The sequence below is a fragment of the Epinephelus fuscoguttatus genome, linkage group LG13, assembly GCF_011397635.1.
Source record: "Epinephelus fuscoguttatus linkage group LG13, E.fuscoguttatus.final_Chr_v1".
Lineage (NCBI taxonomy): Eukaryota > Metazoa > Chordata > Actinopteri > Perciformes > Serranidae > Epinephelus > Epinephelus fuscoguttatus.
In genome coordinates, this window is record NC_064764.1 from 28241671 (window position 1) to 28269182 (window position 27512).

Here is a 27512-nt window from a genome sequence, read left to right on the forward strand (position 1 = left end):
GTCGTTTAGTTCAAAAGTACAGACGTCCAGCGGCCTTCCGGGACTCTTGGACTGAGGAGAAGGAGCCAACGGAATAAACGCGAGTCTTCACGCTACCTACACACTTTGTAAGTACATGTGCTACTGTATTTCAACTAAGCAAACCAGAAATTACCACTATTAGTTTCATATTATGCCGTTCACGTTGCGGCCCAGGCTGCCGTTGTGCCAAGCTAGCTTGTTGTTAGCGTGCTAGCTTGTTGTAGCATGCTAGCTGCAACTTGTTTTTAGCATAATAGTTTGTAGCCGCTTGCCGCGGCAGAAAGAAACTATAAAGGTATTATTGGTGAAAATGGTTTGAGCGCCTGTAACAGTAGAATTTGTAGTTGTGTACAGTGATTTGTATGTGTGTCAGTATGAATTGTGTACTTGTACAATGATTTGTATGTGTGTCAGTATGAGTTGTGTACTTGTAGATTAACAAAATACAAATACAACACAACACTTACACATTCACAAATTCTTAATTACAGGTGCACAAATCCTATTTTACAAGTCACAGATTAAAAAACTGACAGGCTCACATTTTTGCTCCTATTGTTGCAGTATATTTGGTGCAAAACATATTTGTGCACCTGCATCAAACAATGTGAAGTTGTGGACAAAATTTGAATATGTGTAAACCTGAATGTGAACTTGTGCAAAAAATGTTCAATGTACAGTACAGGCCAAAAGTTTGGACACACCTTCTCATTCAATGCGTTTTCTTTATTTTCATGACTGTTTACATTGTAGATTCTCACTGAAGGCATCAAAACTATGAATGAACACATGTGGAGTTATGTACTTAACAAAAAAAGGTGAAATAACTGAAAACATGTTTTATATTCTAGTTTCTTCAAAATAGCCACCCTTTGCTCTGATTACTGCTTTGCACACTCTTGGCATTCTCTCCATGAGCTTCAAGAGGTAGTCACCTGAAATGGTTTTCCAACAGTCTTGAAGGAGTTCCCAGAGGTGTTTAGCACTTGTTGGCCCCTTTGCCTTCACTCTGCAGTCCAGCTCACCCCAAACCATCTCGATTGGGTTCAGGTCCGGTGACTGTGGAGGCCAGGTCATCTGCCGCAGCACTCCATCACTCTCCTTCTTGGTCAAATAGCCCTTACACAGCCTGGAGGTGTGTTTGGGGTCATTGTCCTGTTGAAAAATAAATGATCGTCCAACTAAACGCAAACCGGATGGGATGGCATGTCACTGCAGGATGCTGTGGTAGCCATGCTGGTTCAGTGTGCCTTCAATTTTGAATAAATCCCCAACAGTGTCACCAGCAAAACACCCCCACACCATCACACCTCCTCCTCCATGCTTCACAGTGGGAACCAGGCATGTGGAATCCATCCGTTCACCTTTTCTGCGTCTCACAAAGACACGGCGGTTGGAAGCAAAGATCTCAAATTTGGACTCATCAGACCAAAGCACAGATTTCCACTGGTCTAATGTCCATTCCTTGTGTTTCTTGGCCCAAACAAATCTCTTCTGCTTGTTGCCTCTCCTTAGCAGTGGTTTCCTAGCAGCTATTTGACCATGAAGGCCTGATTCGCGCAGTCTCCTCTTAACAGTTGTTCTAGAGATGGGTCTGCTGCTAGAACTCTGTGTGGCATTCATCTGGTCTCTGATCTGAGCTGCTGTTAACTTGCCATTTCTGAGGCTGGTGACTCGGATGAACTTATCCTCAGAAGCAGAGGTGACTCTTGGTCTTCCTTTCCTGGGTCAGTCCTCATGTGTGCCAGTTTCGTTGTAGCGCTTGATGGTTTTTGCGACTCCACTTGGGGACACATTTAAAGTTTTTGCAATTTTCCGGACTGACTGACCTTCATTTCTTAAAGTAATGATGGCCACTCGTTTTTCTTTAGTTAGCTGATTGGTTCTTGCCATAATATGAATTTTAACAGTTGTCCAATAGGGCTGTCGGCTGTGTATTAACCTGACTTCTGCACAACACAACTGATGGTCCCAACCCCATTGATAAAGCAAGAAATTCCACTAATTAACCCTGATAAGGCACACCTGTGAAGTGGAAACCATTTCAGGTGACTACCTCTTGAAGCTCATGGAGAGAATGCCAAGAGTGTGCAAAGCAGTAATCAGAGCAAAGGGTGGCTATTTTGAAGAAACTAGAATATAAAACATGTTTTCAGTTATTTCACCTTTTTTTGTTAAGTACATAACTCCACATGTGTTCATTCATAGTTTTGATGCCTTCAGTGAGAATCTACAATGTAAATAGTCATGAAAATAAAGAAAACGCATTGAATGAGAAGGTGTGTCCAAACTTTTGGCCTGTACTGTATGTAAAATAATTTCTCATGAAATTAATTGTGTTCCTTTAAAACACAAATGCAAATCAATAACCACAACTGCTCGAATCTTCCCCACGAGTCACAGATTCTGGCCCTTGCGCCCTTGTACCCCTTAATTGCGCGCTCCCGCTAAGGGGCGCAAGTGCGTAGGGTGTCCCAATTTGTCTTCTGTTGTTATCAAGGGCTGCAAACCTGCGCCCTTAATGCACCCCTTCCGAAAGTGCGCATCAGACCTCACTTCGCTGAAGGATTTTACCCAGAATCCTCCGTTGTGTCATGATGCCATAACACTGCACAGCTGGCCGGTACAACTCACCATCTTCAAACGGTAACTGACGTGTCCGCGAGCCGTTAACTCCGACTGACAACAACCGTTAGAGGAACATAACGTCAAACAACACGCTGTGTGGACTTAATAATACATGACAGGGCGTTAATAATGAAATAATATACAGTTTACAGTTGACCTGAGGTTTGTATGATAGTCCTCATCACTTTGCAGTTTTGATTGTGTCTTTAATTATTATTATTTTATTACCGTATGTCTTTATAGTTTATTTTATATCACAATTTACCACAATTTATCCAAGCAAAAAATGTTTTAATAGTAATAACGGTAATCTAGGCTACGTTAATGGTAGAGTAAAAAAAAGATGTTACAGCTAATATACACATTATTAACAGGTAAATTCAAGAGTAAAATTTAATTTAATTTACCTGTTGGTTGGGCATCAGCATCAGTACTTGGATCTGATGTAGATGCCGCCTTCTCCTGCGGCTCCTAATCCTCCTCATCATTTGCTGATTGTATCTATTTATCATTTGCAGCAGCAGTGCTGCGAACAACGTTATTTCCTCTATCGCCATGTTTCGTCTCCTAGGAGACGGACCAGCTGGACCCAAACGGAAGTGACGTGTATGCAACTGTCGCAATTCTCCTTTTTAAACAGCGTCGATCCCTTGCGCACTTACGCCCCTAACTGCATTTTTGGCAAGTGCACTTCAGGGAAGACCTCAGGGCGCAAGTGCAAGTATTTGGCCTCTGTTTCCTTCCCCACGAGTCACAGATTCTGTTTCCTTCCCCACGAGTCACATATTCTGTTTCCCTCAACTACAAATCACAAATCGCACCTCCACTGAGATATTTGGTGAAAAACTATCTGTGCATTCAGTCTATGGAGAAAAAGGCGGGTGCTGATCTGAGATTGACTGATTCCACAACCAATCAGAGGAGAGGGGCTTTTGTCCCACAACCAATCAGAGGAGAGGGGCTTTTGTCCCACAGCCAGTCAGAGGAGAGGGGCTTTTGTCTGCATGGCGGAGTGAGAAGGAGAGAAGGCCTGCCGGTGGTGGATTGTTTTCAAACTAACAGCAGCAGAGATAGCGATTTTGGCAACATTCAAGGTAGGTTGTATTTTTAACCACATTAATAAATAGACTGCAATGTGAAGCTGAGAAATTTAGCGTCCTGTCACTTTTCCTCTGTTTTGCTAACCCTCCTCCCTGCCTTGTGCATTTGTTTTCAATGAAGTCGTTGAGAAATCAATCCGTGGAGTGGTTGATTATCATACGCATGTTATGATGTGTGTATTGTTGTAGTCTTATCTGTCATAAACTGTAACAAGAGATTATGGGGCGCGTGTGTGGCGCGGTCGTGGTGCCACTGAGAGGGAGAGCTGTGACCCCGGGTCAGATCGGCTCATGCAGGGTTAGTTTTCAGACAAGACACGTGGAAGGGAGAGCGTCAGATTCATGCTGATTTACAAGATAATCCTTTGTAGGTTGAAAACATGGATCTATAAAAATACTAGTTAATATCTATGCTTGAGAGATGGTAACGTAGTAAATTGACAATTACTCCTATTCTCCTCTCTTTGTGTGTTGCTCTGAGGTTTGAGGTGGAGCTGCAGGGTTGGGTGGAGGTGTGTGGGGAAGTTTGTGCTGTTGAACGTAACCGTTGTGAAACAATCAGAAGATAACGTGTTATTGATTTGATTCAGCGGCTTTCTTATTGTCACCACTCCCTCTCTTCATTCACTCTCGACTCTCTACCAGTGTCAGTGGATCCGGTGTTTCGGTTTAACTGGTGACCGTGTTAACTAGTGACTTTCTCACATTACAAGATACGTTACAAGAGGTGAATGAGTCTTCTGAACACAATTTAACTTCAGTGTAACTTAGATATTAAACACAGACATGTATGTATTTAAAAATGATTAAACTACTAAAGGCTTATGAGAACACCTATGTGAAAGTCACCATATAACACGGTCACCACTTAAACTGAAACACCGGCTCTGTGTCTACTGTGTAGCTGCTTACTGACGGAGCAACTCTGTCCCCCGTTCAGTGTCTGGACCTTTTATATAAATAAATAAAGTAGCAACCGGAGAGAAATGACAGTAAACTGCAACAGAGGCTAATAATAATGATATAATGTTAGCCTCTGTCTCAGAGGGCGGAACTGAGTCTCCGTGTTCATCAGAGACAGAGACACAGGAGGATTACATAGAATGTGGGCCACCACAGTCTATATAAGTAATGGGAAACATTGATAATTCATTTATTTTTAGGGGTGCTTAGATCAATTTTAGGGGTGCTGGAGCACCCCTAAAATGTATGTGCTGGAGCACCCCTAAAATGGGTCTAACAACGCCCCTGTGCTCACGGCAGGGAGGAGGGTTAGCAAAACAGAGGAAGAGTGACAGGACGATAAATTTCTCAGCTTCGCGTCAGAGTTTATTTATTAATGTGGTTAAAAATACAACCTACCTTGAATGAATGAATGAATGAATGAACTGAAAATCGCTGTTTCTGCTGCTGTTTGTTTAAATCCAATCCACCACCGGCGGGAACTCTTCTCCTTCTCACTCCACAATGTAGACAAAAGCCCTCCTCATTTGATTGGCTGTGGGACAAAAGCCCCTCTCCTCTGATTGATTGTGGAATCAGTCAATCTCAGATCAGAACCCGCCTTTTTCTCCATAGACTGAATGCACATATAGTTTTTCACCAAATATCTCAGTGGAGGCGTGATTTGTGATTTGTAGTTGAGGGAAACAGAATCTGTGACTTGTGGGGAAGATTCGAGCAGTTGTAGTTATTGATTTGTATTTGTGTTTTAAAGGGATACAAATAATTTCCTGAGAAAGTATTTTACATACATTGAACATTTTTTGCACAAGTTCACATTCAGATTTGCACATATTCAAATTTTGTCCACAACTTCACATTGTTTGATGCAGGTGCACAAATATGTTTTGCACCAAATATACTGCAACAATAGGAGCAAAAATGTGAGCCTGTCAGTTTTTTAATCTGTGACTTGTAAAATAGGATTTGTGCACCTGTAATTAAGAATTTGTGAATGTGTAAGTGTTGTGTTGTATATGTGGAGAGAAAAAAAATCTACAAGTACACAACTCATACTGACACACATACAAATCACTGTACAAGTACACAACTCATACTTAGACACATCTAAGTCACTGTACACAACTACAAATTCTACTGTTACAGGCGCTCAAACCTTTTTCACCTATAATACCTTCATAAGAACCGTCCTACCAACAGATGATTCTTTAGATTGAGGTTAACCCAAATACAATACATGAGAGGAATCTACACTGAACAAAAATATAAACGCACCACTTTTGTTTTTGCTCCCATTTTTCATGAGCTGAACTCAAAGATCTAAAACATTTTCTATCCACACTAAAGACTATTTCCTCACAAATATTGTTCACAAATCTGTCTAAATCTGTGTTAGTGAGCACTTCTCCTTTGCCGAGATAATCCATCCCACCTCACAGGTGTGGCATATCAAGATGCTGATTAGACAGCATGAATATTGCACAGGTGTGCCTTAGGCTGGCCGCAATAAAAGGCCACTCTGAAATGTGCAGTTTTATCACACCGCACAATGCCACAGATGTCGCAAGTTTTGAGGGAGCGTGCAATTGGCATGCTGATTGCAGGAATGTCCACCAGAGCTGTTGCCTGTGAATTGAATGTTCATTTCTCTACCATAAGCCGTCTCCAAAGGCGTTTCAGACAGTTTGGCAGTACATCCAACCGGCCTCACAACTGCAGACCATGTACAACCACACCAGCCCAGGACCTCCACATCCACCATGTTCACCTCCAAGATCGTCTGAGACCAGCCACCCGGACAGCTGCTGCAACAATCGGTTTGCATAACCAAAGAATTTCTGCACAAATTGTCAGAAACCGTCTCAGGGAAGCTCATCTGCATGCTCATTGTCCTCATCGGGGTCTCGACCTGACTGCAGTTCGTTGTCGTAACCAACTTGAGTGGGCAAATGCTCACATTCGATGGCGTCTGGCACGTTGGAGAGGTGTTCTCTTCATGGATGAATCCCAGTTTTCACTGTTCAGGGCAGATGGCAGACAGCATCTGTGGCGTCGTGTGGGGGGGCGGTTTGCTGATGTCAACGCTGCGGATCGAGTGGCCCATGGTGGCGGTGGGGTTATGGTATGGGCAGGCGTATGTTATGGACAACGAACACAGGTGCATTTTATTGATGGCATTTTGAATGCACAGAAGGAGATGCGCCTCACTGTGTGAGGCAAATGGTGGTCACACCAGATACTGACTGGTTTTCTGCCCCCCCCCCCCCCCAATAAAGCAAAACTGCACATTTCAGAGTGACCTTTTATTGTAGCCAGCCTAAGGCACACCTGTGCAAAATTCATGCTGTCTAATCAGCATCTTGATATGCCACACCTGTGGGGTGGGATGGATTATCTCGGCAAAGGAGAAGTGCTCACTAACACAGATTTAGACAGATTTGTGAACAATATTTGTGAGGAAATAGTCTTTAGTGTGGATAGAAAATGTTTTAGATCTTTGAGTTCAGCTCATGAAAAATGGGAGCAAAAACAAAAGTGGTGCGTTTATATTTTTGTTCAGTGTATTTAACACGTTTGTATGAAGCGGTTAATACATAGATTATTTTATTTTCCCTCTTCTACAGATGGGAATAGACCTGATTCAGACATGGCAATATTTGCCCCTTTAGAGATGGATTTTGAAAGTTGTGTAAACTCGAGCCCCTAGTAAGTCTAATCTTTAATTATTCCTCAGTATGTAACACAATCATTAGAGATGTTCAGTGATATTATAATAATCAATTTTCTTCTCTTTTCCACATACTACACTATGACTTTTTTAACATACAATTCTAGAATTTCTACACACTATACTATGGCTTTTTTTTTTTAATACTATTATATGACTTTTTATGACATGTTATTCTATTGTATTGTTTCTAACAAATTTTTACTACACTATGACTTTTTTTTAACATACAATTCTGCAATTTTTTCGACATACTATACTATATATTTATATGACATGTTATTCTATTGTATTTTTTAACAAATTTTTACTACACTATGACTTTTTTAAACATACAATTCTATAATTTTTTCGACATACTTTACTATATATTTATGTGACATGTTATTCTATTGTATTTTTTTAAACAAATTTTTCCACATACTATACAATGACTTTTTTGACAACCTGTACTAAAACTTTTTCTACAAATTTTTCCACATATTAGACTGAGGTTGTTTTTATTATGCTATGACTTTTTTTGACATACTATTCCATGCCTTTTTTTAAACAAATTTTTCTGCATACTATACTATGACTTTTTTTTAACATACAATTCTATAATTTTTTCGAAATACTATACTATGACTTTTTCCGACATACTATACTTTAACTTTTTTATGACATGTTATTCTATTGTATTTTTTTTTAACAAATTTACTATAACTTTTTTCTACAAATTTTTCCACATACTATATTTTTATATATTTTTTTGACATACTGTGCTTTTACTTTTTTCAAATTTTTACACATACTTCGTTTTTGTTTCTACACACTATACAATACCATGACTTTTTTTCAACATACTATACTATGACTTTTTGATATATTATACTATGACTTTTCGATATATTATACTATGACTTTTTTTTTTGGACATACTATTCCATGCCTTTTTTTAAACAAATTTTTCGACATACTATATTATCACTTTTTTTGACATACCACTCTATGACTTTTTTTGACAGACTATACTATCACTTTTTTCAACATACTATACTATGACAGTTTTTTTCAACATTATGACTATCCTATAATATGACATTTTTATGGCATGCTACATAATGACATATTTGTCACAGGCCACCTTCAGCATTGCTTTTTGTATCATTTTAAAATTTTAATTTCTGAAGGACGATATATTGTTTCTTTTTACAGCAATACAAAGAAAACATAATGGAGCTGCAAAAGGCGGCAGCAGCTATGGAGCAGGTTGTCTCAACACTGATGTGTCCACCAGCAGCTACAGTAAGAACATGAATATATGTGTTTACAGTGAACTTTCTTTTTGTCGGTGAATTCCACTGTTGTTTTGTATTTTACATTACTCACATTGACACTTTGTATTTGTCTTTTTATGGTTTTGTCTTAATATTTAAGAGAAGCCTGAATGTAGAAATACAAAACTGCACCAATATTTGGCATTTATCATTCAAAAAGCACTTAATGTTAAATTGTTAACAGCTTAACACGGAATCATATCTGTATTTTTTTAAGAGTTTTATTTTTTATATTTATTTTATTACCTTGAATTGTGAAAATCCCCGTCTTTTTCAATCAGGTTATTTGCTAAATACTTTTTTGATACTCAAAAACACTCGCTGACAGAAAACACAAGTCTTTATTCACATTTGCAAAGATCACAAACTGGCAATTTATAATACATAGTATCAATCAGTATCATCAATCAGAAAACTGTAAACTGATTTGTCATGGCTCCATACTTTTTTTTTTCAGCTGGCAACCAGCAACTTTATCTGCCAGTCAACACCAACTTAAGTGTTTATTACAATACAAATAGACAAATTAAAGAAGCTCTTTTTTTATCTTATGGAGTTGTAGCTGCACAAAATAACACTTTGCAAATTCAGGAATCCATAACTGTATGGCATCATGTTCACATCACCAACAGTTTAAAGGGACCACCGATTTTTTGAAGTGAGATTGTACCAGGTAGTTAGTCATAGTAAGGGAGTAGATGGTGGTTGCCTCCAGTTTGGAGAAGCAGGAAGGACTTCCACGACGGAAGCTATGCAATGTGCTGCTGTGCCAACCGCAATCTACCGTAGGTAATACACTGACTATGAATAGATAAGTACCTCATAAAACCCCACTTAAAAAAAATCCGAAACCATCCCTTTAAGTATGAATCTCACTCTGTTCTAAATCTAAATGTAACCTGAGCTCCCCTCTTTGGGTTGTTTCCAAACCTTCACAGAAGATCAAACTTCAGCTACTGGGACCAATGACCGCTGGAGTCTGACCTAAACAAACTCAATACAGGCTTAAATCTACATTATTGATAACGTCAATGTCCAGTCTTCAAATACTTGTTCTATCCTGATATCTAAAAGTGCAAAGGCCTCTAAAGAAGTAACTTGGTCAATTAAAAAGAGTAATAGAAAAAGTTAAGTGATATCAGGCGACTGGCAAAAAGTTGACAGAAACAATTTAATCAAGCGACCGCATGCCTCTCAATGCATTTCAAGTCCTGCTTCACACAATATGTGTAAATGAATAGGCAGTCAGGCACTGTGGCAAACAACTACTGTTAACTGGACTGTATAATGTCAGCTCAGCCTTGTAGTTTCAGTATGTACAGCTCATCGAGTAGACACAATGGTTCTAGTCTGGGATAAGATGAATAACATTTGACAGTGATGGTGTTAAACTAATGATGTAAAGTTTGTATAACCACTTGGTGAAAGTTTGTGAGGCTGTCTGGGAAATGACAAAGTCCTTTAAGAACTCACTCCCGGAGTCGCCACAAAATTGCCTTCATCCGTGTCCATAATGATGTCAGGTTTAGATCAGTTTTTAAAGGCACCACAGCGGCTGGCTCGACATATGAAATCTTTGAGCATGTTGCCATCAATCTGCCAGAAGGCGGCGGTCTGGGTCACTTCAGTCAGATGATTCACGCAGAACTTAAAGCAAAACTCTTCCAGGTCCTAAATGAGAAAGATAAGAGCACAAATTAGCAAGAAAAAAGAAAGGAGAAAAACAAAACAAAAAGTATAGCATGTCGAAAAAAGTCACAATATAGTTAATAGACCAATTTGTGAAGAAAAAAATAAGTGTGAAAAATGTGTTGGAAAAAGTCATAGTAAAGTATGTTGAAAAAATTCTTTACAAAAGAAGTCATTGTATAATGTGTCAAAAATTTTGTTGACAAAAGAAGTTGTATAGTATGTTGAAAAATTTCTTTACAAAACAAGTCATTGTATATGTTGAAAATTTTGTTGACAAACAAAGTCATTGTATAGAATGTAGAAAATTTTGTTGGAAAAAAGTTATTTATACTGTTGAAATTAAAAAGTCATTATATATAATGTCAAAAAAAAAATGGTGAAAAGTCAAGTATGTGGAAATATTTGTGGAAAAAAAGTCATACTATACCATGACTTTTTCATGATTTTGGACGACATACTATACTATGACTTTTTTTTTTTTTAATCATTTTGGACGACATACTATACTATGACTTTTTTCGTGGTTTTGGACGACATACTATACTATGACTTTATTTTCATGATTTTGGACAACATACTATACTATGACTTTTTTCATCATTTTGGACGACATACTATACTATGACTTTTTTCATCATTTTGGATGACATACTATACTATGACTTTATTTTCATGATTTTGGACGACATACTATACTATGACTTTTTTCCCATCATTTTGGATGACATACTATACTATGACTTTATTTTCATGATTTTGGACGACATACTATACTATGACTTTTTTCATCATTTTGGACGACATACTATACTATGACTTTTTTCATCATTTTGGACGACATACTATACTATGGCTTTTTTTTCCCCCCATCATTTGGGACGACATACTATACTATGACTTTATTTTCATGATTTTGGATGACATACTATACTATGACTTTTTTCATCATTTTGGACGACATACTATACTATGACTTTTTTTCTCCATCATTTTGGACAACATACTATACTATGACTTTATTTTCATGATTTTGGATGACATACTATACTATGACTTTTTTTCTCCATCATTTTGGACAACATACTATACTATGACTTTATTTTCATGATTTTGGACGACATACTATACTATGACTTTTTTTTCATGATTTTGGACGACATACTATACTATGACTTTATTTTCATGATTTTGGACGACATACTATACTATGACTTTTTTTTCATGATTTTGGATGACATACTATACTATGACTTTTTTCATCATTTTGGACAACATACTATACTATGACTTTTTTCATCATTTTGGACAACATACTATACTATGACTTTTTTCCTGATTTTGGACGACATACTATACTATGACTTTTTTCATCATTTTGGACGACATACTATACTATGACTTTTTTCATCATTTTGGATGACATACTATACTATGACTTTATTTTCATGATTTTGGATGACATACTATACTATGACTTTTTTTTCATGATTTTGGACAACATACTATACTATGACTTTTTTTTCATGATTTTGGACGACATACTATACTATGACTTTTTTTTCATGATTTTGGACGACATACTATACTATGACTTTTTTTTCATGATTTTGGACGACATACTATACTATGACTTTTTTTTCATGATTTTGGATGACATACTATACTATGACTTTTTTCATCATTTTGGACAACATACTATACTATGACTTTTTTTCTCCATCATTTTGGACAACATACTATACTATGACTTTTTTCCCATCATTTTGGATGACATACTATACTATGACTTTTTTCCCATCATTTTGGATGACATACTATACTATGACTTTTTTTTCCATGGTTTTGGACGACATACTATACTATGACTTTTTTCCCATCATTTTGGATGACATACTATACTATGGCTTTTTTTTCCCCCATCATTTGGGACGACATACTATACTATGACTTTTTTTCATGATTTTGGACAACATGCTATACTATGGCTTTTTTTCCCATCATTTTCGACGACATACTATACTATGACTTTTTTTCTCCATCATTTTGGACGACATACTATACTATGACTTTTTTCCCATCATTTTGGATGACATACTATACTATGACTTTTTTTTCTCCATGGTTTTGGACGACATACTATACTATGACTTTTTTCCCATCATTTTGGACGACATACTATACTATGACTTTTTTCCCATCATTTTGGATGACATACTATACTATGACTTTTTTTTCCATGGTTTTGGACGACATACTATACTATGACTTTTTTCCCATCATTTTGGACGACATACTATACTATGACTTTTTTTTCTCCATCATTTTGGACGACATACTATACTATGACTTTTTTTTTCATCATTTTGGACGACATACTATACTATGACTTTTTTTCTCCATCATTTTGGATGACATACTATACTATGACTTTTTTTTCATGTTTTTGGACGACATACTATACTATGACTTTTTTTCCATCATTTTCGACGACATACTATACTATGACTTTTTTTTCTATCATTTTGGACAACATACTATACTATGACTTTTTTCCCATCATTTTGGACGACATACTGTACTATGACTTTTTTTCCATCATTTTCGACGTCATACTATACTATGACTTTTTTTTCATGATTTTGGACGACATACTATACTATGACTTTTTTTTCATCATTTTGGACGACATACTATACTATGACTTTTTTTTCCATGGTTTTGGACGACACACTATACTATGACTTTTTTTTCCATGGTTTTGGACGACATACTATACTATGACTTTTTTTTCATGATTTTGGACGACATACTATACTATGACTTTTTTTTCTATCATTTTGGACAACATACTATACTATGACTTTTTTCCCATCATTTTGGACGACATACTCTACTATGACTTTTTTTCCATCATTTTCGACGTCATACTATACTATGACTTTTTTTTCATGATTTTGGACGACATACTATACTATGACTTTTTTTTCATCATTTTGGACGACATACTATACTATGACTTTTTTTTCATCATTTTGGACGACATACTATACTATGACTTTTTTTTCCATGGTTTTGGATGACACACTATACTATGACTTTTTTTTCCATGGTTTTGGACGACATACTATACTATGACTTTTTTTTCATGATTTTGGACAACATACTATACTATGACTTTTTTTTCTATCATTTTGGACGACATACTATACTATGACTTTTTTTTCATGATTTTGGACAACATACTACACTAAAACTGTTTTTCATCTCTCTCCTCCTCTTAGTGTGGGTGCATGTGGTGGAGTGTCATTGGATGTGGCAAGGCAGGTGGTGTGTGCTGATTGGGCTGTCAAAGATGATTGCTGCCACAGGATTGGCCCTCTGCAAGACAGAAGCTTTTTAAACCACTAGTTGAAAGAAGCCCTTCCCTCTTCTGCACTCTTCCACCTCCAACAGAGCCAGAACCTTGACTTTGTGAGATTGTTTGTTTGAGTGCCTGTGGACAAAACTTCTTATGTGTTAAATAGTGTGGGCTCTTGATTATTTTGTTACTTGGGAAAGAAATGTGACCAATTTTGAGTAGCTGAGTTTACTTTTGTTTAACAGGTTACTTTTTAGAATTATTAATGTGTTTTTGTGTATTCTGTTGTGAACACTGTAAATACACAGGGTTCCTACGCAATTATGGAATTTGATTTTATAAATTTCCAGGTCTGGAAAAGTATGGAAAATGAAAACTATTGTGTGGAAAAATGTTTTTGTTTTCAAGATTGCTACCACGGTTCTGTTTTCTAAAACATAAAATTAAGAATATCTGAAAAAGAAATGGATGGATCTTGTTTTTCAAGGCTAATGCCTCGTACACCCTACACAACTTTTCTGCCCGTTCTGAAAGTCACTATGTCACATTACCCAATTGTGGAGTCAAATGTTTCACAATAAAGGCTTATTTAGGAAATGGAGGGATTCTATCAGCTGAGGTTATAAGGTGCTTTTAATTTGAAAAAGGTACAGGAAGTGTTGAGTTTGAAATGATGGCGCAATGCATTAACTTTATGAAGCCAATGGGAGTGGATAAAAAGTTAAAATATAAAGATACAGAGGGTTTAATAAATGACGAACCATCTATGATGTAGCCTCTTTCAAATGAAGCTAGTAGCCTCTGCAGTTGTGGTGAGTCAAAGCCCCGCCACTATTTTTTAAATTTTCTTACTTTATGTCCGTCTCCATTATGAACAAATAACATTGTTTGCTAGCTAGGATTTTTTTTACCGAGAATTATCTTAATTTTTTTAAACAAGAAATCTGGAAATTAGTGTCTGGGGAAAAGTATGGAATTTTGAAATTTAGGCGACATTTCACATTTGAAATGTGAAGGAACCCTGAATACAGCACTTTAAGATGTTTTTTAGTAAGAGTGAGAAGCCCTTTTTGTTTGGCATTCCATGTTCTTTTCTCTTGTTTAAAATGGTAGAAGTTTAGGTTAAAAATTTGTCTTTTGTTTCACACTTGTTTTTTGTTGGGGACATTCAGGAACCATGAGTTTTTTTTCTTTGTTGTTTTAGGCACAGCTAAGCTCTGGAGACAAAATAATAAATAAATAGTATGTCAAAAAATAAATAAAAGTCATAGTATAGTATGTTATCCAAAATCATGGAAAAAAAGTCATAGTATAGTATGTCGTCCAAAACCATTAAAAAAAAGTCATAGTACAGTATGTCGTCCAAAATCATGAAAAAAAAAGTCATAGTATAGTATGTCGTCCAAAACCATTAAAAAAAAAGTCATAGTACAGTATGTCGTCCAAAATGATGAAAAAAAAAAGTCATAGTACAGTATGTCGTCCAAAATGATGAAAAAAAAGTCATAGTATAGTATGTCGTCCAAAACCATTAAAAAAAAAGTCATAGTATAGTATGTTGTCCAAAATCATGAAAAAAAAGTCATAGTATAGTATGTCGTCCAAAATGATGGAAAAAACAGTCATAGTATAGTATGTCATCCAAAATGATGGAAAAAACAGTCATAGTATAGTATGTCGTCCAAAACCATTAAAAAAAAAGTCATAGTATAGTATGTCGTCCAAAATCATGAAAAAAAGTCATAGTATAGTATGTCGTCCAAAATCATGAAAAACATCATAGTATAGTATGTCATCCAAAATGATGGAAAAAACAGTCATAGTATAGTATGTCGTCCAAAACCATTAAAAAAAAAGTCATAGTATAGTATGTCGTCCAAAATCATGAAAAAAAGTCATAGTATAGTATGTCGTCCAAAATGATGGAAAAAACAGTCATAGTATAGTATGTCATCCAAAATCATGAAAAAAAAAGTCATAGTATAGTATGTTGTCCAAAATGATGAAAAAAAAAAGTCATAGTATAGTATGTCGTCCAAAACCATTAAAAAAAAAAGTCATAGTATAGTATGTCGTCCAAAATGATGAAAAAAAAAAGTCATAGTATAGTATGTCGTCCAAAATCATGAAAAAAAAAGTCATAGTATAGTATGTTGTCCAAAATCATGAAAAAAAAGTCATAGTATAGTATGTTGTCCAAAATGATGGAAAGAACAGTCATAGTATAGTATGTCGTCCAAAACCATTAAAAAAAAAAGTCATAGTATAGTATGTCGTCCAAAATGATGGAAAAAACAGTCATAGTATAGTATGTCGTCCAAAATGATGAAAAAAAAAAAGTCATAGTATAGTATGTCGTCCAAAATGATGAAAAAAAAGTCATAGTATAGTATGTCATCCAAAATCATGAAAAAAAAAGTCATAGTATAGTATGTCGTCCAAAATCATGAAAAAAAGTCATAGTATAGTATGTCGTCCAAAATGATGAAAAAAGTCATAGTATAGTATGTCGTCCAAAATCAGGAAAAAAGTCATAGTATAGTATGTTGTCCAAAATCAGGAAAAAAGTCATAGTATAGTATGTCGTCCAAAATGATGAAAAAAGTCATAGTATAGTATGTCGTCCAAAATGATGAAAAAAAAAAGTCATAGTATAGTATGTCGTCCAAAATGATGGAAAAAACAGTCATAGTATAGTATATCATCCAAAATCATGAAAAAAAAGTCATAGTATAGTATGTTGTCCAAAATGATGAAAAAAAAAAAGTCATAGTATAGTATGTCGTCCAAAATGATGAAAAAAAAAGTCATAGTATAGTATGTCGTCCAAAATCATGAAAAAAAGTCCGTATTGTATGTCAAATAAGTAATAGTATAGAATGTTGAAAAATTTGTTGGAAAAAAGTCATAGCATACTGTGTCGAAATACTTGTTGAAAAATAGTCAGCGTAGTATGTCAAAACTTTTGTTGAAAAAAGTCGTAGTATAGTGTGCAGAAAAAAAGGCATAGTATAGTATTTTGAAAAAGTTGTTGAAAAAAAGTCATAAAAAAGTCTTGGTACACTGTGTCGAAAAATGTATATAAAAAAAACAAAAACATACAGCATTGTAATAATGATATAGTATGATATAACAGTCCATCTTCAGGGTCACCTACAGAAACCTCGTTACAACTTTACTTCCTCTAGTCAAGTTTGATCAACTAGGGATATGACTGGATACATGGACTTGGATCATATTGCACCAGTTGCATGAGAATCATTCACCATGGAGGGATGCAGGAAAATCAAAGTTTTCTTTAGGAATTTAACGTAACACAGGGTGAGTAATTGATGATGAGTAATTGATATATAAATGGTCATTTTGTGGGTGAAGTATTCCTTTAATAGAAGGGAACTTTGGTAGATAGCCACTTGATTTAGCTAACTCAGACTGTTATAGTACCATCATGGAAACTTTGGAATCATTTTTTGTCGCCAAAGTCTTTGTCTGTTTCAGACCACTGTAAATATTGCTGTACCTTTAATTGATCTCCTCTTATTGAAACTCACACAGATAGTTGGTAGAGTGATGGTGAACACTGACCTCAGCATCATAACGCACAGCAGCAGAGAGCAGGGAGAAAGCATTCTCAACAGTGATTCCCCTCTTTATGATATGTTGACACAGACGTTTGAGGCGGTTCTCACAGTATGACGTGGCCAGGTCCAGCAGTCCTGACAGCAGAGACACACACAGACAGTAACCCTGTAAACATTAACCAACTACCACACACACACACACACACACAAAGTCAAAGATCAGGCTGTGACGTGTGTGTGCATTTTACCAATAGCATCCTCTGGTGGCAGCTCCACATTGTCCGTGTACAGGAACTCCAGGAAGGAGCGGTACACCGGGTAGGAGAACTGGTCTATTTCAATCACCTCTTTCATGTCTTCATTCCAGTGGGACTGGAACATGGACCTGAAGTGTTCACACCTGCAATACAGTTTGTTTCAGATGTTAACTTTTGAGTTATTTATATTATAATTTCAGCTGACAGCCATGAGGAGGAATCCCCGGACCTGATTTTGAGAACTGCTTTGTGCACATAGATGTATTTGCCGTCGACGCAGAACTTCAGGTCAGCTGTCTCTGGGTTGTCAAACTCTTTCTTTAGAGACTGAGCCACGGTCAAGAAGTCATCACGCTCTGAAGGGAGAAAAACAGCCACAGACACACCCACACACATCCAGCCCTGGAGTTAGGATGATAAACAGCAGCAGTGATTTGAATTACTTGTATTTTTGCACAGTTTTCTTTGATGTGTTCCCAATAATCTCCTCGTCAGTTTCTTGCAAAGAAACACAGAATTTGGCGCTTTGTATGGGTCAAACTGTGCACATTTAGTACACTGTGATTGTGAATAAAAATAATATGTGAAGCTGCCTTTGTTTCGGGGTGATGGTATTATGCGTGATGGCTCACCGTCATGTCTTAATGGGACATCTGAATAGAACATCTGCGGCCAGATGCATAAAACTGTCTGTAGAGTCATTGTATGTACACACAGACAGAAATATACATCCACTGGCCACTTTATTAGGTACACCTTGCTAGCACCAGGTCGGACAAGGTTCTGAAGGCCAAACAGTTCAAACTTAATTTGTAGTTAATGGGATTAAGCATGTAAAACCACTGGTGCAGTCCTTTCATTACTACAACATCACTGGCCACACAAGCCCCATGTCTTACCTACGGAAAGAAGCCTCCACATAACTGAGGGGGTGGCGAAGCATGCAAAGACATCGTCTGTGCAGGTGAAGTGCGTGAGGTGAGGCAGCACTATAGACTGGCCCCTGCACTGGCCCCACATGTACACCTGACCACTCTGAGTCTTTGCAGCTGACGTGTGTGTGGAGTGACAGGCAGCGATCTCCACGATCCTGTCAGAGAGGCCAGAGGAGAGAATCAGCAGTGTAAGAGACAGCGAGGAGGAGAGGGTTTATTATTGTCTGTGGTGATGGTCTCACTCACCTCTCTTTCTCAGTCATGATCTGGACTGGGCTCAGCTGGTTGCTCTTGTTGCCGGTGCCCAGTTGTCCATACGTGTTGGCACCCCAAGCGTACAGCAACCCCTCATCTGTTAGTGCCAGGGAGTGGCCGTAGCCTGAGACAATCTGGAGAGGAAGCAAAAAACTTTAGTTGCAAGATACATTTTAACATGAATCACAAACACACAACATGTCGCATTTTTAAAGCACAATGAGCAAAGTCTACTTTAAACTGAATAAATGTAACGAAGAATTGTCAGTTTTATTGGGGTGTTTCATGCAGAGATTTACATCAAAGTAAGGACTGAACACAAAGTGAAGAAGGCAGATTTGTACTGACACGGTAAACTTGACACTGAGCTCATACGCAAACTGTTTGAGGTTCTAAAACTGGAAACGCTCTGTTGCAATGTAAACAAACAAAGCTGACCTACAAACAAACTCTGCCTCAGCTCTGATTACATACCAATGCACCCAACTTCTTACCCAACCCCGAAAACCTTTTGTCTCAGTCTGATTCTTCTGTGAGTGATGCAGTCAGAACAGTTCAGGTTATAAAGAATCTGTCTGTGCTCCACTCATTTGTTTTAAGGTTTGTTGTTTCAGTCGTAAAAAGGTGACATGGTGTATAAATCTTTGGTAAAATGCATGCTAAAATCTTTTTTCCAAACTTTAAATAGTGATGACTGAATCAGCCACAATCAAAGTTAAAGTGGCAGTCTCAAAGATGCTAGTCCTGGAGGATTGGCAACCCCTGCTGTTATGGGTGGAAACAGCAAATGCAGTTTTATTATTACAGGTCCCAGAGCTGTGAGAGCAGCACAACAAACTGGTGTCATTTTAGAGTCTGAAGGATTTAGGGGGATGTACTGGCAGAAATGGAACACTGTATCATAAATATGTTGTCTTTAGTCCAGTGGTTCCCAACTGGTCCAGCCATGAGGTCCAGATTTCTCTAAAATCATTAGTTCAAGGTCCACACAGTTTAATATATTCAGTCATACTTGTGTTTGGTCATGTCATTAAGTTAGTTTGCTGTCTCTGTAAAGCAGCTGTCCATTATTCACTCATTCTACAGCAGGAAACAGTACTTCAAAATAAAAGCTCTGTGCGGGAAAATCACTGTACTTTTTAAAAAAAAGAAACCTGCAAATCACCTGTGCTCCATTCAGAATAGAGTTGGAAACCACTGTCTTGGTGTATATTCACATTAAAATAAGAATCATCATGTTTTTGTTACCCTGTTACACCACCATGTTTCTACAGAAGCCCAGAACGGACAAACCACACACACCATATCAATGCTAACAATATCTAAATATGGCAGCTTTAACTTTATGTTTTTGCAATTTATAATCGTTTATAATCTTTCACACTGTGTGTTTCTCATTTGTTTTACCCAAAAGTTCAGTGGACTTGTCTCTCTTTCAATGAAAGCATTGTAGCAATAAATCATTTCAATACTCACAAATGTGAAAGATTCTAAATAAAATGACGTTAGCTGGCACATGCAACTTCAACAGAGGACAGAGAACTTTTACATTGACTAAACTGCAATGAAAATGTGCAGATTTTTTTCATTAACCGTTAACCTGAGCAAATTGTCTTTATTTAAAATAAAAAACACGGGAAGAAGGCAATGAACAATGGAAGAAATTAGTAAAAAGAGAAAATTAAAAACAAGAAAATTAGTAAAAGAAAGAAAGAAAGAAAGAAATACAGACCAAGAAAATGACCCAAAAATTAGCAAGAAATTTGTAAAAAGAGAAAATTAAAAACAAAAAAATTAGTAAAAGAAAGAAAGAAATGCAGACAAAGAAAATGACCCAAAAATTAGCAAGAAATTAGTAAAAAGACAAAATCAAAACAGGAAAATTTGTAAAAAGAAAGACAGAAAAAAAATGCGGACAAATAAGACCCCACCCCACCCACCCCACCCCCAACAAAAAACAACAACTGAAAAACAGAAAATTAAAAACAAGAAAATAAGTAAAATGAAAGAAAGAAAGAAAGAAAGAAAGAAATGAGAAAAAAATTATTGTAATTTGTGGGACATTTCTCACCAAGTTACCCATTGCCTTTTTCCCCATGTTTTTGAAAGAAATGGCACCAATTTTCTCAAAGTTCAAATTTAAATACTTGCGAAAGACGTCTGCTCCAGGTTTCAAAGGGTCAAATAGGATGACAGGGCTGAATCAGAATGTATTGATTAACTGGTAGCTTCAAACAGATGAACTGGATGTCAGATCTCACGGGTTGAGATGGGCAAATATTTTGTGAGTGTGTAATCTCCCACCTGTTGCACACATAAACCCTGCAGAGCGACAAGGCGACAGGGAGTGAGCTGGTTCCCATTATTTCCAAGTCCAAGTTGTCCGTTCCCGTTGTAGCCCCAGCCGTACACCTGCAGAGACACAAACAGAACATGACTGCTGTGCTGTGGTGCCCACAGATGGATAACACAGTGTTTATAACTGCAGCATAAACTAAACAGTCACCTCTCCGTTGTCCACCACTGCCAGAGACGAGGTCTGCCCACAGACGACACCGACAGCCACTTTGTTCTGCAGGCAGCTCGACACTCTGCGGGGAGTGGGCTGGTTCGCTGTGGAGCCTGAACCCACCTGACCACAGTTGTTGTAGCCCCACGCATACACCTGGCAGACAGGAAGTAAAGGTGAGAAGAAGAATTCAGTATCCCACATCTATTTATTTCAAAGTAAAGAGTTATTATGACATAACAAACATTATCATCTACACCCACTTGTACCCTGTGCTGTTAAATTCCAGCTTTTAGGTTCCCTTAGAGGACATTAAATTGTTTCAAACAGCAGCTAGGCTTCTTAATCTTTAAGGACAGTTCACCCCAGAATCAAAATTACATATTTTTCCTCTTACCTGTAGTGCTGTTTATCAGTGTAGAGAGCCGTTGAGATGTCTGCCTTCTCTCCAGTATAATGGAACTAGATGGCACTCAGCTTGTGGTGCTCAAAGTGCCAAAACATACATTTGAAAAACTCAATAGTTCCTACATGAAACATGTAGTTCCTACATGAAACTGCTCACAACAAGGTCTGTGGATTATCTTGGGTAACCAGGTCATGATTTCTGGAAAGAGACATTGCTGTTAAATTTTTCAAATGTATTTTCTGTCACTTTGAGCACCACAAGCTGAGTGCCATCTAGTTCCATTATATTCAAGAGAAGGCAGACATCTCTACAGCTGATATCTCCAACACTCTGCAACTCACACCAGAACAATCTAGACTGATAAAAAGCACTACAGGTAAGAGGAAAAATATGTGTATTTGATTTTGGGGTGAACTGTCCCTTTAATGCTAAGAGGTAACTGAGTTATTGGCTGCAGTGTTTATGTTAACTGACACTACTGAATGTCTTTTATAATGCTGTTGTAAGAGTATTCTAACTGCAATTACAGTGACTCAGTTGTACTGATAGTCCCAGATAAGTTCACTACAGGACTGTATGGTATACTGTAGTCATATCAATATACAGTGCATCTTAAAGGAATAGTCTGACATTTTACTTTCTTGCCGAGAGTTAGATGATAAGATTGATACCATTCACATCTGTAAACTAAGTGTCAAGCTATCAAGCAGTTGGCTAATAGCTTAACATGAAGACTTGAGATGGGGGAAACCCCTGCAGTGTCTCTGTCTGATGGTAACAAGATTGTTCTACCAGCACCTCTAAAGCCCTGTTTCCACCGAGCAGTACGGTTTGGTTCAGTTCAGTATGCTTTTTTTTTCCCGTTTCCACTGTGAAAAGTTGTGGATGGTACCAATGGAACTGTTCTGTACCGTCCCCATGTTTGGTCCCCCCTCTGTTGGGGTACCTAGCACACAGATCTGGTACTAAAAGGTGGAGCTGTGAACACTGCAGTCTGTTGATTGGTCAATAGAGGACGGTCACTCTGCTCAGGGCTGAGTTGTGTCTGGTTTTGAGGCTTAAATGTAACCACTGTTCATACTGTGGAGAGTTTTATTAGTAAACTGTAACTAATAAAAAATAATTTAATTCACTGGGCCGACTGCCGGCAACTTTTAAGGTGGAACATTAACTTGCAATGTTACTCAGTGCATGAGGTGACGATGTGAATCCATCAACACACTTTAAATTTCACTGTGACAACTTTGACCATTACTTTAGTTTTTATATGACACACTTTTAGTAATGAGTGGATCTTCAAGTGTATATATGTTAATTTTGGCTGGATTATGTGAACTGCATTTATTCTAATCCTCTCTTGGAGGAAAAAAAAGAGCATCACAGAGTGTTGTTCCTGTGGGCTATGTCAACACTAAACCCCTGAGCTTGCCTGAGAAGGACTAAATGCACAAAGCTCTCACTGCAGCCTGTTTTATTTTGTTCTGAAAAATGTCTCGTTCTGTGGATGATAAATGAGGTGCAGACTGATAAAGGAGGAAATGCAGTGAGTGCTGGATAGAGCAGTGAGTGACCACAACCCCGCCCACATTTAAGAGCACTGTTTGCAGGGGAAACGCTAGGGTCTAGGTACCATGTCTGAAGGGTTACTGTTGGTTCCAAAGGTACTACACCAAAAGTGTTTGGTGGAAACGGGGCTTAATTAACATAAGGGTTTAGGTACCAGACTTTTTCTTGGCCAGCACCAGTTGCCAGGCAACCACTGGAGAATTTACAGATCGCAGCCAAGAAACAGTCTGGTTGGCTAAATTAGCTGTCAGCTGGTGGTAGCTTCATAGAGTGGTATCCAACCTCACATCAAACACTCTGCAAGAAAACCAACATTTCCCAGAACGTCAAATTATTTCTTTGACAGCTAAAGGCATCTCATATTATTCAAGATCCTCTTTTGAGTTTCAGCTGCAGTGAATAAAACATTCTGTTGTATCTGTGAACCAGCAGGATACCACAGCGTGCTACAGTACAAAGCTGACTATGTTTGATGGAGTCTGAAGCACAACAGTGTCCTCAAGGCTGAGCTTGGTTTCGTAAGTTTTCAGCTCAGAGGGATCAACTGCTGCTGTGTTTGGACTCGGGGCCCTGAGATGGTCTGTATGACTAAGCACCGCCTTTGGCCAAAGCTGAATCACATGTGTCATTAGAAAGGTTTTAAACAGGTTTCCACTCTGCTGCACGAAGACACTCACTTCTCCTGAGTCAGTCAGAGCCATAGAGTGGTGAGAGCCACAGGCCACCTCTGTGACCTTCTTATTCAGCAGGTTGGCAGACACCAGCACTGGAGCCACTCCTTGGTTGGTTGTCCCATTTCCCAGTTGGCTGTAACCATTATGACCCCAGGCGAATAGCTCTCCGTCTGAAACACACAAAGATTAGTCATTCTGCAGCACTTTTTAATCCAAAAGGAGGATTAAACTTTTTTTGTGCAGCTACCCTCTGTGGCCAGCAGGATGTGAGGTCCGCTGCCGTAGCTCAGGCTGACCACCTTCCTCCCGCTCAGAAAGTCCAGCTTCTTGGGGACAATTGTGCTCTGGCTGTCCCCCGTCCCCAGGCAGTTACTGCAGTTCAACCCAAACACGTACACCTGGGTGTGGACAGAGGAGAGACGAAGGAGAGGACATGTAATGTGGATCAGTGATAAGCAGGGCTAAGCAGAGCCGGCCTCCGTCAGCTGAGTAGGTAGCAGGTCACATTCCAGTCGCACAAACATCAACAACAGCACTGATAAGAGCACACACACAACTCGGGACAGAACAGCGCTGATACAGAGAGGTGACAAGCAAGGACACCGGCCGACAGTTTACTCTGATATTTACTTTAACATTAGTTATTAAGGAACCATACCAAAGGGTTTGCACATTTCAGCTGACAATTATAGTGGCCAAAATTATCATGGCTGTCAGAATTATCATGGAACAAGTTATATTTTATATCGGTGCATGAGCAACCTGTCTTTAAAAAATGCTTGCTCAAGTGTCTACATCACTGTAGATGAAGACAAGGGACCAGTAGCATCCCTGTGTTTGTGTGTGTTGACAAAATCACTTGACGACGCTGACTCCGCGTGCGCATGGCGAGAGAGGAGAGAAAGAGACGCTGTGCTGCTGCCAGAGGAGCCGCTGACTGAGTTCCCTCTAAACGGTAAAAAAGAGTCTGAGAAGTCCGGGGCTGTTCATAAAACATTCAGGACGCCACAGTTTATTCCACACTACTGAAGCTGCTCCGCTTTCTGGAACCACCACAGAGTCGGTAATAATTTCGTATTCAGCCACGCTTGTTGCTGTGCAAAACAGCATGACCTGAGTATCACCAGGTGAATTTTTCCTGTGATATTAAAAATGATGCCAGTATTATCATGAATGAGATGATATGGCACTCCCCTAATGCAACCTCCTCCATTTTGCGTAGCCTTGATTCAGTGTACAAAGTCACTCACTCCTCACTGCATTCTTTAGGGTTTGGTGGGTTGGACATCATTGACGACTCGCAGACAATACTGGTATATTTTTATCTATAAAGCAATACTGGGCAAACGTCCGGCCTACCTCTGCTCCCTTCTGTGTGTCAGCTCTGGTCGTTACCAGCTACGCTCCTCCAGGTGGTTGCTCTTTAACGTACCCTGGGTTTTAACACATCAGGGGAAACTGCATTCTCCTACTCTGCACCGTGGACATGGAACAATCTTGCTCCACTGTGTTCACCAGTTTGTTCCTAACTTTGTCTGTCTGCTGCTTGGTTCCGGGCTGGTAATGTGCAGTGCTGGACATAGCTGCCTGTTGTAGTTAGAAACGAGGTTGATAAGAACAGTGGGAGTGAAGCACAATAGTGAAGTTGCTGGTGATCAAACCGAACAATAAGCTGAAAGACAATAAAATGCTCCGCAGAGCTGAGAGCAGCTGATGAGCTGGAAGATAAATGTTTGTAGGTTTTTCACTTAGAGCAACACCTTTGACAGAAAACGAAGGAATCTGATCCACTCTGGATAAACATACTGATTTGTACAGCTTTGAACACATTGCCACACCATCACCATGCTGCAATATCTATAACAGACAAGAAATAAAGCACCGTAAATGTTCTCTGTTGTACTGTCACCATGTTTTACTCCTCTTGTTGAGTGAAATCGAATTCTAAATGAGCATAAAGTGAACACCCACATTATACAGTCATCTTAAGTACAGTAGTAATATAAAATAAATAACCCTAAGGTCCTCCAATTATTAGTTCCACATCAGTGATGATCATCAGTGGTGAGCAATGACTTCCCTCGCGTGATTCACTCCACAACCCTGTTTCCCCACTAACCGCTCACCTCATCATCATTGGTGATGTAGATGGCCTCATTAGCAGACGTTCCAAACACGCACGCTTTCCGTATGGTGGAGAGCTCCTGGGGGCCCATCAGGCTGAAAATGGGCCACTTGGTTACATCCACCATGATGCATTCGCTGCGAGTCTGTGGCGCAGGCGGTGGGGTGGAGGGATGACCCTCAATCCAAAGGCAGAGCAGGGGGCAGGGGCGAGGGGAGGGCGTGAGGTGGCAGAGATGCCAGTGCTGCAGTCGCTGTTGTGAGTGGGTGGGAAAATAGACAGTCAGGGAGCATCACAGACATATGTCAACATATATAGACATTATTTCAGTCAATGTGCTTAGTCACACTAACTTCAGTTGAGAAAAGAAGAACTGGACATTTGGCTTGAGGTTTGAAGGTTAAGTTCTATATTTTTCAACCTGATCTCTTTTTCCCATGTTATGTTTGTGTCTGAGTGACTAATGGGGAACGACGATTTTTAAAATTGCTCCAGTATTGAGCGAGCGCGCTGCAGCCTGAGACTAAGAGTATTTGTTTTTGCCACTGACAGGCTCAGATTATTATTCTAGCGTATACAACATTATCAAAAGGATCCCTACAGAGATAGACCTTTTTTAAAGAGTAAGATCCTTTTTGTTTAACCAGAAACAGCCTGCCCTGCCAAACGTACCAGACTCCATTCAAATAAACAGTAAATTTAGTATGTTAAGAGCCAACATAATTACACATCTAAGTTGTTGAATTAAGGATTTATTGCAACCAAACCAGAGTTGGTGATTGCTGGAACAGTGCAAAGATGAACCAGAATGGTTTTTGTGAGTTTAATTTTGACCCTGTCAACTTTAAATGAAGTGTGTTTTAGGATGATGAAATTACTGTTTTTTTTAAATGGAGTCTGGTCTAGTCCCTGTACGATCAAAGTGAGAGCTGCATCTGCATACTCAGCGTCAAGTCAAACACATTCTCAGTGGGTGTTGGTCTCCGCCAGGGTTGTCCCTCGTCACCAATCCATTTCATGATATTCATGGACAGGATCTCAGGGGGCAGCCGGGGGGAGGAAGCGGTCCGGTTTGGGGACCTCAGAATTGCGTCTCTGCTTTTTGCAGATGATGTGGTTCTGTTGGCTTCATCATACCGTGATCTGTGTTTGCAGCCGAGTGTGAAGCGGTCAGGATGAGAGTCAGCACCTCCAAGTCTGAGGCTGTGGTTCTCTGCCAGTGACCAGTGGATTGTCCCTTCTGGGTTGGGAGAGTTACTGCCTCAAGTGAGGGAGTTCAAGTATTTCAGGGTCTTATTCACGAGTGAGGGTAGAATTGAGTGTGAGATGGATCGGTGGTTTGGCGTGGTGTCTGCAGTGATGCGGTGCTGTGCCGGACCGTTGCGGTGAAGA

The 27512-nt window shown here is 38.6% G+C and overlaps 1 protein-coding gene and 1 long non-coding RNA gene across 2 annotated transcripts in view; one reads left to right on the plus strand and one right to left on the minus strand.

Annotated features, from left to right (window-relative positions):
* Nucleotides 1–15185, plus strand: LOC125899923 (uncharacterized). Its single transcript, XR_007450786.1, has 3 exons — nucleotides 1–107; nucleotides 8638–8727; nucleotides 13733–15185. It is a non-coding gene; the product is annotated as an uncharacterized LOC125899923 (long non-coding RNA).
* Nucleotides 9082–27512, minus strand: part of LOC125899875 (RCC1 and BTB domain-containing protein 1-like) — a 22625-nt gene continuing 4194 nt past the window's right edge. Inside the window, exons 2-12 of the mRNA XM_049594529.1 lie at nucleotides 26122–26373; nucleotides 24243–24393; nucleotides 23999–24165; nucleotides 21344–21502; nucleotides 21142–21249; nucleotides 18829–18971; nucleotides 18547–18737; nucleotides 17877–18003; nucleotides 17639–17790; nucleotides 17395–17525; nucleotides 9082–10430 (exon numbers count right to left, since the gene is read on the minus strand). Coding sequence (XP_049450486.1) covers nucleotides 10290–10430; nucleotides 17395–17525; nucleotides 17639–17790; nucleotides 17877–18003; nucleotides 18547–18737; nucleotides 18829–18971; nucleotides 21142–21249; nucleotides 21344–21502; nucleotides 23999–24165; nucleotides 24243–24393; nucleotides 26122–26247 — 1596 coding nt within the window. The 5' untranslated portion in view covers nucleotides 26248–26373 and the 3' untranslated portion in view covers nucleotides 9082–10289. The remainder of the gene's footprint in view (nucleotides 10431–17394; nucleotides 17526–17638; nucleotides 17791–17876; nucleotides 18004–18546; nucleotides 18738–18828; nucleotides 18972–21141; nucleotides 21250–21343; nucleotides 21503–23998; nucleotides 24166–24242; nucleotides 24394–26121; nucleotides 26374–27512) is intronic.